At 36.9% G+C, this 13,279-nt stretch overlaps 1 protein-coding gene across 1 annotated transcript; it reads right to left on the reverse strand.

Annotated features, from left to right (window-relative positions):
- Positions 1-9,214: 9,214 nt before the first annotated feature.
- LOC102486062 (E3 ubiquitin-protein ligase Topors) lies at positions 9,215-11,778 on the reverse strand. Its single transcript, XM_027774598.1, has one exon. The coding sequence runs from the start codon at positions 11,526-11,528 to the stop codon at positions 9,372-9,374; it is 2,157 nt and encodes a 718-aa protein (XP_027630399.1). The 5' UTR covers positions 11,529-11,778; the 3' UTR covers positions 9,215-9,371.
- Positions 11,779-13,279: the final 1,501 nt, after the last annotated feature.

Below are 13,279 nucleotides of genomic sequence, written 5' to 3' on the forward strand. Positions count from 1 at the left end.
TTATGGAAACAAATACCTCTGTTTGAAATATATAGTGCAATCTCTATTTTCCCAATTGGTCCCTTACTGACTCAAGGTCCTATCAGTCTACGAGTACAATTAGGGTCACAGTGACAGGACCAGTCCCATAGTACAGTAGTTAAGCCCTGCTTGTCAGTTCATGTATCCATGAATTTCTCTGCCCTGAGGGGAGGAGAATTTTTACAATTTTTTCTAATTTGTGTAAGGTGACTGACTAGGCTAGTTATAATCCCAGAGACTCTTAATGAAAGATATAAGCAGTCTATGCCACAGATTCTCTTTCTATAAGGTTCAAATCTAGTTTATTTGGGGAAAATGAGAAGTTAGGAACAGACATCATCCTGTCCCTTCTAGTTTTCTCTTTCTCCTATATGACTGCAATACAAAAATATCCTGTTTCAACTAAAAATAGATTCTTTGATAAAAATTATCCCTTGCAAATGAACTCACTTTCATATTTTCCCACTAGCTTATTCACCTCCTATATGGTCTGGTTTTTTACCATTGGTCTGAGTATAGGTGTTCTTATTCATAAGTTACATATAAGGAAACTGAAGCTCAGAGATCATGGGTAATTTGTATAAGGTCACACACAGCTCGTAAACAATAAGATACAAATTTGAATCTAGATCTGCCTGACGCTAAGCCATTGCTCTTTCTATTATATCACACTATTAAGTTACAAGCACTGGTACCTTGTGATAAAAAATGAACTACTTGTAATATGCACCTTTTTAATAGAGAAGTTCCAAGAAACAGGATATCACCAGGGCCACACTGTCATTGTGGTTTACACTTCCCATGAACTCTCTCCAATAAACATTTCATTTAAATTTAATAAAGCAGTTAATAAAACCATAAAGGTTAATTACTAGTTAAGGGAAAAATATGACTTCACTTTGGTGAGCATGTGAAAAATGAATCAACTTCGTTTTCAGTTAACCCAGGATTATAAAGGCAATAAAGCATGATTATGGATTTAACATGTTAATTCCCAGTGGATTTAATAGCAGTCTGTGAAATACATGACCAATCGCTAACCTATCTGACAAGACTTCAGACAGCACTAATCAAGATTAAATCACTTGGCTCACATGTGAAGGCAATCTGTCTTTCTAGTTGGAATTACTGTAATTTTTCATCATAGAGGTAGTATAAATGCCTGGTGAGAGGATGGAAAAATAGAGAAGGAAAAAGTGGAGGACACAATCGGTGCTCTCAATCTGACACTTCACTTTGGGAGCTACTTTTGAAGAAAATAACCTTTAACTGGTTTCGATAATTTTAAGATCCTCTTCAGAGAATTATGGCTAGCTGTAATGATTCATGATTTACCTGTAATTTGTGGCATAAAGCAAAGCATCCATATTTCTTAAAATGTTTTCCCTTTCCGAAAATAGATCACTGGCAGAGTCAGTCCTTTGTAGCTCTACTCTTTCTTAGTTCAATTCCGTAGGCTTCGTCAGTGTGATTTTAATTCTTAAGATACAGAATCCAAAATAAAACTCTATTTTCCTTCTCATGAATTATACCAGCTGGTATCCACAGAAGAAAAGCACTCTTTTCTTTGGATCAAGAAAAAGAATTTAGAGGCCAGAGAGGGGTACATTAGTAACACAGATGAACCCACACGGGTAGAATTAAAAATGTGTGTGTGCTCTAATAAATACATATAGGTGCTCACACTCAGGAAAACATGGCATCTCCGTCAACATTTTTTCTCTGTTGTTTTATAAGTAGACAATAAAATGAGATGGAGAAAAACATGCACGCTGGGTCTATGTTGCTTGAGGTTAACATTATCCAGGTTATCTTGGGCAAATTCCTTAAGTCTCTGTGTTTCAGTTTCTTCATCTGTAAAATAGAGATTTTAATAATAATAATATACCCACCTTATAAGATTCTTGGTAATAGTAATACAAGAAGCATAAGCAATATGTTTAGAATAAAGTGCGGCCCACACAGTAAGTTCTTAACATTAGCATTGCCCACCATTATTGTCATCCTAATCATCATCATCCTTCATAATCATTAAAAGGCTTAGGTCGTATTGGACAGGATTAGTGATTTCCCATTGGCTAATGAATTAATTTTATGTAAGCATGAGACATAGGATTATAAAATCTCATCAGTCCTATGTTCATGTCAAACTCTAATACCTACTTTTTTTATAAAAAAAAAAAACCTTAAAGAATTAATTTTGTCTCTCTACATATCATCATCATCCTTCATAATCATTAAAAGGCTTAGGTCGTATTGGACAGGATTAGTGATTTCCCATTGGCTAATGAATTAATTTTATGTAAGCATGAGACATAGGGTTATGAAATCTCATCAGTCCTATGTTCATGTCAAACTCTAATACCTACTTTTTTATTAAAAAAAAAACCTTAAAGAATTAATTTTGTCTCTCTACATCTTGTTTTCCACATTTATAATAAGGAGTTAATATAGATCTCATCCATGAGTTGATACAATGTGTCAGTGTTCCTAACACATTATATATGCTCAGTGATTCCCTTTTCTCTATCTCTCTCATCCTTTTTGAGTATCCTGACCCTCCTGAATATCTATTTCCTGATTGTTCATTCTGTGAGCTGCTATCACACTTATCACATCACAATTGCCATTTGTTCTCTATTCTCTGCCTCTGTGATGGCAAATTTTGCATCATTTGAGTGAGCTAAGAGATGTCCAGATCGCTGGTAAATTATTTCGGGATGCATTCTGGAGGATATTCCTGAAAGCGATTAGCATTTGAATCAATAAACCGAGTGAAGATCTACCTTGCCAGTGTGGGCAGGTATCATCCACTCTTTTGAGGCCCAGAACACAACAAAAGAGCAGCGAAAGGGTGAGTTCTCTCCTCTCCTTAAACGAGGGCATCCATTTTCTCTTGCCCTTGAACATTGAAGTTTATGGTTTTCAGTCCTTCAGATTCTGGGATTTATACTAGTATCCTCTCTTTCCCCAGTTCCTAAACCTTTAGTCTAGGACTGGAAGTTACACTACCATCTTCCTGGGGTCTCAAGCTTAGGACTCCAGATGAATTATACCACTGGTTTTCTTTGGTCTCCAACTTGAATAAGGCATAACATGGGACTCCACATCCAACCAGTCAATTTCTGTAATAAATCTTCTCTTATATTTATCTGTAGAGTATATATAAATCCTATTGATTCAATTTCTCTGTAAAAGCCCATATGATATACTCTTCAATTTTTGTGATGGGCTAATTCTGTGTCCAGACAACCTGTGTTTTTTTTTAACCTGCCGAACTTTTCATCATAATGACAATATAAATAAAAATAGCTTTCTCTTTCTCTTTTCTCTGTCTCTACATGCTTCTTAATTTATAATGGGATCATATCTTAATAAATCTGTTAAAAGTTGAAAATATCCTAAGTTTAAAATGTTTTTAATACACCTAACGTACTGAACACTGTTACCCTAGTCTACCTTAAACATGTTCGAAACACTTTCATTGCCTACAGGTAGGCAAGATTATTTAACAAAAATCCTACTTTATAATAAAATATTAAATATCTATATAATTTATTGAATACTGTACTGCAAGTGAAAAAGCAGAATGGTTATATGAGTTCTTGAGGTATAATGAATGTCTATTGCATTTGCACCATTATAAAGTCAAAATGGTATAGGTCACCACTGAAAGTTGGAGAGTATTTCTGTGTGTGTGTGTGTGTGTGTGTGTGTGTGTGTATGTGTGTATATGTACATCCACCTAACTACTAGCTATCATTATGTGCTAGGTACTGTTTTAAGCAAGATATATATATACATATATATCTTCCATAACAACTTTTTGGGTTTGATACTATTATTATTCCCATTTATAGTTGCAGAAATTGAGGAACTACGGTTTTAAATAACTTGACCAAGGCTGCACAATTAATAAGCATAGAGCAAGGAATTAAATCCAGGCAGGCTGGCCCTGGAGTGCATGCTTTTAGCTGCTGTACTATACCACTTTCTAAATTCTCTTTACAATCATAATGGGCTTTGTAAACATACTTGACCACTGCACTTCTGCCTTGGTATGGACAGTCACGTATGTTCCATGTATGAAATGGCCCAACCATTTTTACACATATAATGTAAAGGTGATATAGTATATCTATAAATAAATATATTTTCCCAAAGAACTTATCGAAATGATTTTAAATACTAAACTACTTCAATACATTAATTAGATTCTGTCAGTCTCATTTTCTTTTGTTTAACCTAAAATCTTATTTATGTTAGTTACCACTATTGGTTACTATCAGATAGCAGACTTGTATTTTAAAATTTGGGTAAAATAATTTCTAGCTGTAGTTTAATCTTCTAACTGTTACTTTAAAGAAATGACACTCCAAATATTAGACATATGAATCACTGGGGGACAGTATTAAAATGCAGATTCAGATGTGGCTTAACACCTCTGAATGTAAATTTCTAACAAGTAGCAAGTGTCTTGATATAGCATATAGAGTCTTTTATATTAACACATGAGTGATTATTTATCTAAGGGTAGCCTTTAGAATCTCCTTGGTCTTTACCTGGGCAAAGTTAACAGACTTTAGGTGGTAATATGAAAGAGTGCTAGAAATGCATCACATCAGCTTTCATAGTAGGGGCTCTATTTAAGTTATTATTTCCTCAGGGTGGCTCTTACAACCACTGAGCTGACTTAATTCAATTTTTAAATATTTATTTATCCAGGGACCAGCAGTTGGCGTAATGGCTATGCTGCTGGACTCCCACGTAGTTGACTACACTTCGAGTCCCGGACCCAGTGACTTAAACTCACAATGGGTGCATGTGCGTGCGTGCCCAAGTTCCTGAGAGGAGAATGGAGGAGAAAGGATTGCGGCGTGGCCATCCCCCCTGGGGTGTGATTTCTCACTCTTATATATATATCCATTTAGCATTTGCTAAGCACTTAGTATGTGCCAGGCTGGCCTTCATGTTAAAGAAGCTCTTGTTCTTGAAGCAGGAAAAGGGGAGAGTAGACTCAGACATGTAAGATAAGTATAAGCAAAATAAGCATGGTTGGTATTACCATAGAGGTTTGCAGCACAAAGGAAGTAATTATTTATTTCTAACAGTTTACTAGTTAGGAAAATATCAAGTAGGCTTTCAGAGAGAAGATATCTTTTGAATGGATTCTAGAAAGTAAGTGACTCTAAATTACAGTGGAGCAAAGAAATTTGCAAGCGAGGCTGACAGCATGAAATGGCTGATTGAGAACTGACATTCTACTAGTATTGTTAAATTTGGGGAGTAGGGGGTGGGGAAAGCAAAGAATGTGTTGCCGTAGAGACTAGAAGAGACTTAGAGGGTTGGGTAGAGGAGAAGTTGATCATTAATGGGCATAATCAGTTAGGCTACTGCACCTGTACCTGGCTTGTTCTAACATCAAGATTCTATATTTATTTAATGTATGCTTCTGAGTTCCTGATAAATATAAAAATATTTATAACGTATGTGTTTGTTATGACACCTACTATGCAGTTCCATAATTATAACATTATTGAAGCTGTTGAAGCTACGTGCATTCATGTACTTTATAATTCACATTAATAAGATGTATGTCAACGAGGCAAAACTGTACATGACAGCATTTCCAGGCAAAACAATAAAATTTTATTTCTAGTAACTGAATAATGTGTCAAAATTCATTATTACTACTTAGTTGTACAATTTCTTGCTTTCAGTATTTCACTAGTCACTTTGATGTGACTACTTAACTACATTAAATCAATAACTAAAGAAGCATAGACTTTTAGAAATTGAGTTCCAGCTTATAGTGTGGTGGTTAAGGTGGCTGGATCCCACATGGTCAACCGAATGGTTTTAGTCCCAGACCTAGTGACTTCAGAAACACACCAGATGTTTGTACATGCATGTGTAAGATTCTGTCCTCCGGACCAGCAGTTAGCGTAATGGCTATGTCGCTGGACTCCCACGTAGTCGACCATGGTTCGCGTTCCGTACCCGGTGGCTTAAAACTCACACCAGGAGCGTGTGCGTGTGTGCCTAAGATCCCAAGAGGAGAATGGAGGAGAAGGGATTGTGGCATAGCCATTCCCCCCGGGGGGTGATTTCTTGCTTTCTCTCTGTCTCTCTCTGTCTCTCTGGTGAGCGCACATGCCCTATAGCAAAAACCTCTCCAAAAAAAAAAAAGATTCCTTCCCCCAAAAAGGGGGGGGGATGGTGGAGATGGGTTGTAGTGTGGCCATTCCCAAAGGAATTGCTCTCTCTCTCTCTCTCTCTCTCTCTCTCTCTCTGTCCAATAAGTGCAGGTGCCCTCTGGAATGTTAAGAAAAGTAAAGGAAAAGAAATTGAAGAAAAAATAGAGGTTCTCTTACAAAGTATTACCAAATACAAATCATATCACAGGCCAGTAAATAATTTAAAATCCACAATAAACCCCAACATTGTGATAAAAGCTAAATAAGTGAGAGAAATGTGAGGAAAGTTCAAATACAAGGCAATGACATACAGAACGTCAGGTAAGTTATTTTTAAAAATGAACTAATCCATTTCATTTAAAAAGTGAATTACAGAGGAGTTAGTTTATCCAGGATCATACAGATCAATGATACAGACCAATTAAAAGCAATTACAGGAAATATGTTTATTGAACAATTACTATATGAAAGACACTGAAATACGGGTTGTGAAGGGAATGTTTTTTTCTAAGTTACAATATAGTCTATTGATAAGAAATTATGTATGCACATGTAGCAGTTCTTTACATAACCTAAATATATACATATCTTTTGTACCTTTGTCTCTAAGACAAAAAATTAGAGAAATGGATTGAGATTAGAATGTATTCATATGCATGTTGAAATAATTTGCAGTTTAACCTTGGTGCAACAGGGACCAATGGAGAATTTTAGGCAGGGAAATTAAATGCATAAATTTGTGTATTAGAGTGACTGTAGCAGTGTGGATGAGTATCTGGAGACATGAACCCAGAGGCAGGGAAACCAATTAGGAAGATACTGTAATGATTCCAGTGAGTAGAATGTAAAGCCTTTCCCAAGCAACAACTGTGGGAATTGATAAATTCACATTAGTTAAACGATGTACAATGGAAAGGTATAATTGCTTATAACTCATTCTGTTTTATACACACCTGACAATGACTCTCAAGTATCATTAGACACCTCATTTTTCCCTAACTGCTTTTGTTACATAGATGAAATATAACTCAAGGAATATCAGCCCAAAGAGCACTAGTGAGTCAAGGACAGTGATGAAAACTGGTGTTGGTACTCTAAGATTGTAGCTGACTCACACGCCGTGAAAGATACTGTGCAATCTGAAGCACGTGTGTTGTAAATCAGTCACCTGCCTCATCCCAGCTGGTTGAGATGAACTCCATTAGCACCAAAAGGACAAGTCATGGTGAACTTGGGAACAAGGAATTGGATTTTATCCTTACAAATAAGTAGAAGTGACCTTTTGGCATCTGGGTGCTTATGTTATATTTGAGTGAAATAATACTCTCAGTAGCAGAGAAGACTAGATGATTAAGGGTCGCAAGTATGGGTGAGTTAAGATTTTAAAACTCAGTCAACCGTTGTAAGCTATAAAAACTCAAAGCATAAGCAGTTAGTTTGACTCTCAGGTTTGTTGACTGTTATAATTCAACCTCTTTGAAACTCATTTTCCTCACTGAGAACTTGGGCATAATTAAAGCAACCTTATACTCTTGTTGTAAGAGTAAAATAATTTATAAATAATAAATGTTGAGTCCTATCACTCCACCATTTTTGGAAAAATTTGCTAGAAGGCACATACACTCGCTGGAAGGAGGGGGGAGGGAGAGAGAAAGTGAGCACACACTGGGGTGGGGAAGAAGTCACACTGCAATCCTCTTCTCCTTCATTTCTTTCTCTGTGTGTGGGATTTGGGGCATGTATGCACAAGTGCCTGCCATGATTCTCAAGCTGCCAGGTTCAGAACTTCAACCACAAGGTCAGGCATGGTAGGATCCAGTCTCTTTGGCCACCATGTCAGGGACTGGCCCAGATCCTGTGCTACCTTGAAGTACTTTTCAGCTGCTGTAGATTCAGGACAGTCTGGTTTCATTCTTAGTTACAATTTGTTGTCACCTTCTATTTTCAGTGTATCGCTCGGGATTTCCCAGATAGACTAGAAGGGGAGTAATGGACATTTAAATTTTTCTTCATTTTCTACAAATGACCCATTTTTCTTGGTAGCTCTTACCCACAATTTCACTTGGAAAACTCTTACTCTCTCTTCACTTCTTCAGAAAGCCCTAAAAAACCTTCCCAAGAGAGTTGTTGCTGATGTCGATCGTGACACTTCTCAGTGAATGGCTTGATTGTGACTGAAAATCCTAATTTAATAAGGAAGGCGTAGAGGAAATCTATTAACTCACAAAACTTAAGGAAAGGTTTAAAAGGATAAAAACAACAGAAGGGCAGAATGACAGCTCAAATTCTAGAAGAACCAGTTCCTGCTCTCAGGACTCTCCTCTCATCTTGTTTTTCTCTGACTATAGGCTTTTTCCACAGATTAAGAAATATAGCCTTAAGGTGCCCAAACTTTACATCTTTCACCATCTGGCACCAAAGATGAGAGAATGACCCTCTTTCTCAGAATCTATTTGAAAAATCCAGGGTATACTGTAATTTGGTCACCGTGAGACTTGTCGATTGTGTGACTTAATGGACAAAGAACTGGGATTAGCTTGGTTAAGGTATAGCTGCCCTCACTGGACCAGGTTACTAAGGGTGTGAAGTCAGTTATCTGAAAATGTGGCAGCTTCCCATGAAGATATTTAGATGCCAGGGTGTAGGGGCAACTAATATGTTACAATACATGAAGCTGAAAACAGGGGAAAGAAATCCCATGGATGTTCACTTGTACCTATTTATTTACATTTATCTAAATAACTAGACCATGAAATCCTTGAAAGCAATGACTATATCTTAAGATGGTGAACCTGTCCTGTTTACCAGGAACTGAAAAAATAGATTAGGCCTGGAACATGACAGACCTCAATATATATTATTTTTGAAAATAACACTTCTGTTTAATAACATCCTCTTGTGTTAAGTAACATACATTAAAGAATTTAGTTTATAAAAAAAGGAGCAGAAGAATATTTATCTATATGACCAATTTAATAATACACATGTGTCTCCAAAAGGAGCTTTAACCATTAGGCTTTAAGTTCCAGTTACAAAGTGATATGATAAATCTTTTCAATAATGTTTTTAGATTATATTTTCAAAGTTCCTTGGTGGCTAGGTAAGTGGGCTGATTTGCCTTTCAAAACGATTTGCACCTCTGTGTTTCTGGTATTATGTTTCCTTGTGTTCATTCTTGGCCCAGTGATGTTTCTGAAGATTTGAATTCTGAGGGTTTTTTGGGTTTTGCTTCTTGCAGGAGGGTGCACTTTCAGAAAGACTATTCATTTGCTCTGTATCATCAGGATCTCCCAATTCATCACTGTCTTCCTCGGTGGTTTGTGTATCTGGACACTGGCATTTTTTTTTCTTAACTGCTCTGATTCTTCTAGCTCTAGGAAATAGGATTTTTTGTTTCATCGCTTGTTTACTTGAGGGTCCTTGTTCCTCAACCTGTCGACATGCGGGACTGTTCCAGTGACATCTGGCTTGGGACACACTTTCTTCCCTAGAAAGATACTTGGGCCTTTTCCCAGTAGTTGAAGAAAGATTTGTGTATTGCGCTGTGTTTGAAGATGTCCTCCTATAATTTGACTCATTGCTATGCATGTGTTTTTCTTTAGAGGGCTCACAGAATACCTTCTGGGTAAGTTCTTCACTTCTGTGACTTCCTCTCAGAGACAAAATGCTTGATTCTCTGCTTACAGATCTAAGTTCAAAACAGCAGGATTTGGATCTGTGAGGAGTGGACCTAGATTGTCTTCGGAGTCTTCTACTGGTATGTGAACCAACTTCCTCAAATTGGGAGGACTGCCAGCACTCCAGTCTATTCTTTCTAAAAGAACTTGGCTTCCTGCCATTTCTCTTAGGAGAAAGGGTATTTTCTGACATGCAACTCCAAGAGGAATTCCTCTTTATGGATTTGCAGTTAATCAAGGATCTTTCTCTGGGCAAGCTTTGGAAGATCTTTTGTGAAGAATCTGAGTGTTTGCTTTTTTCTACTTCCTTTTCCTCAAAATTTTTCTTCTGGTCAGGGCTCAAAGCGGCCCTTTCTCTTAGATTGTACTTACATGGTTGTGCCTGATTTGAAATGTCTGGGGTACTGAAGGTACGTGCCGTTGTTTCACTTTTTGGCAGATCCTGGACATGACCAGGAAGCAACTTTATCCCTTTTGTCTTTTTCTCTTGAGTATTTTTTTCATGATTCAGTAAGCGTGGGTCCCTTTCCTGCAGGGTAGCCCAATTCAGGAGCATATTATCAGTAGAAATTATGCCTCTGTGACTACACAATTCTGCCTTGTCTTTGATCCCAATGTGCCTTTTGCTTACCTTTTTGAGATGAACTGGTGGGATTTCAGATTTCTTCAAGGAAGAATTACCATTTGGAAACTGTTTTAAGCCTGACAGAAGCCTCTCCTCACTATTCCATTGACCCTGAGTATTTTTAGACTGCTTTGCACCATGGTGAGCTATCAGTAGAGCATGATCCTTAGGCAAAGATAAAGCAGGAGCTGATGCAATGGACTTCTGTTTGACTCGTGGTGAAGCAGCAGAACATTGATAGATGGCTCGCTGGTCATAGGTCTCCATATTGTAAGGTGAATGAACAAAACTGATAAACTCATGCAGGAAATGGTGGGTGTGTTGCAGGAGATAAGGTTCCAGGAGATGAACAAAGGACTCACTGTCCAAATCATATTCTGTCATGTGATGGAGGATGGTGGCTAGGATACTCTTTACCGTGTAGCCATAATCTCCATAAACAGCTGTTAGTTCCCGTTTCAGCCAAGGGACCAGCCGGTGTAGGCAACCAGGATTTCTTTTGAAATGTTTAGCTGAAAAATGTTTTTTAGTTTTGTATCCTTCAACATATGTCACCCAAATTCCAGAATAATACAGAGCTCTTCTGAACTTTCTAACCACCTGATCTCTAAAGTAGGCCAGAGACATGGAGTTTGGTTGGAACTTCCCACTATCCCCAAACTCACTCAGCAACTCTTGGATAGTCAGCTCTCTCAATGGTCTCATTTTCTTAGCAATCTCCTCAGGACTCAGACTAAAATGGTTGTTTTGAGAGGAGCCCACATCTCTTTCCCCCTCTGAAGTTGGAAACTCTGGGTATTCTTTGTTTTCTTGTTCTGACCAGACAGGAAAACATTGAGAAGGAAGATATTGCTTGCTGGAAGAATGCATGGGTTTCTTCCTTGATCTTGATCTTGAATATAAAGAGTCATTATCACTCTCATTGGAACAGGGATTCTCATCAGACTCATTCTGAGAACCGTCCAAACAGTTAGAACACTCACAGTCAGATGAGAGATCTAATGGCATGGCCCTGACAGATTATATTTCACTATATTTGACTCCAATCAATTCCTCATCCAGCATAAAAAAATGTCTATTAAAAGCACCCCATGCATGCTTTTGTAATATTTTAAATCTCCATGGAGATTTACTATAGTAAAGTTAAGAAACAAACTACTCCTCAAATTATAATATTGTGCTCGTAGGCCAATGTAGAAAAGGCAGTGGGAATACTGGCACACTGATTTTCTCTTTCTCTCTCAAATTAGTTGTTGTAAACTCTGAAAAACAATTTGAAAATAAACATAAAATTTCAGAATCATAACTTTTGACCCAACAATTCTATCGATTAAATCTAGATATACAAATATGTCAACATAAATATGTTAATTTTCTAATAAAAACAAAAAACTGAAAACTTAAATATTTATCAGTAGGGACTTGTTAAACAACAATTTACCCATAGTATTAATTTTAATTTTATTTTTTTATTTACATTTGATCACTATATATCTTTACAATGTATACAACATTGCTTTTTCTCAGCAAGAATATGGTGCATATCAGTCAAGATAGACATTACCATATATTATCATCAGCAATTAACTTTTCTTTTTTATGTCGATTAAAAGTATTGCCTTTTCCCCCCATTCTCCTCCCTCCCTCCATCTTATCCATAGTATTTAATACTGTGTAGCATTTTTTAAATAGAGGCAAAAATATTCATACTAATGGAAAGATGACTGAATATATTGTTAAATGAAAAATTAAGTTGATATAGAAATATAAAAGGCTATTTAAACCTTAGAGAATAAGTATTAATTTCTAATAGTATTATAAACTAGACACTCTGAAAAGTCTCCAAGTAGGAAGAGCAAAATAATGCTAGCTATAACAGTATAGTTTATATACTTTTATCTAACTATAATTATATTACATAATTATTAGAGAAAGAGTGCTAAATTAAGAGGACATAAGCTCTATTTTTAGAAGTGAAGAATTAAGGATAAATAATCCAGAGAATGAAGTGAGCTCTGATGTCAGTAGTTGACCGCATTTGGTGTTTTCAGGCTCAATTCTGACAGTCAGAACTGATAGCTGCAGATGACCAGAGACAAAGTATGAATTTTGTCCAAGTTTGAATGTCTAACAGGAAAACCTCTTCCTACATCCGTATATCCAAAAGTTTATATCCTTATCAAAGTAAAGAAAAAATAATAATAATTAGAAAAGAAAAACATCACTCCACTGCAAGAAATCTAAGCAGAGATTTTTTTTTTTTTAATTTTGCCAGAGGGCACAAGTGCTCACCAGAGACAGTGAGAGCAGAAAGTATCTTCCGCTAGGTGTGGTCACGTCACAATCTCTTTCCACTATCTCTCTTTCCTTAGGAATTTTGGGCATGCACACACTTCCAGAATGTTTTCCAAGCCACCAGATCCAAGACTCGAACTGCATGTTTGGCCATGTGGCATCTAGCATCATGCCAAGGGCTGGCCCTTAGCAAAGGGTTTTTTATGTTATGTTTTGTTTTGTTTTGTTTTAGGTTTTTTGTTTGTTTTTATGCTTTTGTTGTTTGCCATAGGGCACATATACTTGATGGAAACAGAGAAAGACAGTGAGAGGGAAAGTGAGAAATCATTCCCCCAGGGAGAGGCCACGCCATAATCCCTTCTTCTCCATACTTCTCCTAGAATTTTGGGCACACACTCACAAACCCAGCATGGGTCCCATTCTCAAACTGCTGTGGGGCATGTGGGAGTCCAGTGCCTTAACCA

This window comes from Tupaia chinensis, unplaced genomic scaffold (assembly GCF_000334495.1).
Source record: "Tupaia chinensis unplaced genomic scaffold, TupChi_1.0 Scaffold000460_1, whole genome shotgun sequence".
Lineage (NCBI taxonomy): Eukaryota > Metazoa > Chordata > Mammalia > Scandentia > Tupaiidae > Tupaia > Tupaia belangeri.

What these genes read in the sequence shown, in the direction of transcription:
- LOC102486062 (XM_027774598.1), bottom strand. Translation starts at nt 11,528, where the DNA reads ATGCCATTAGATCTCTCATCTGACTGTGAGTGTTCTAACTGTTTGGAC.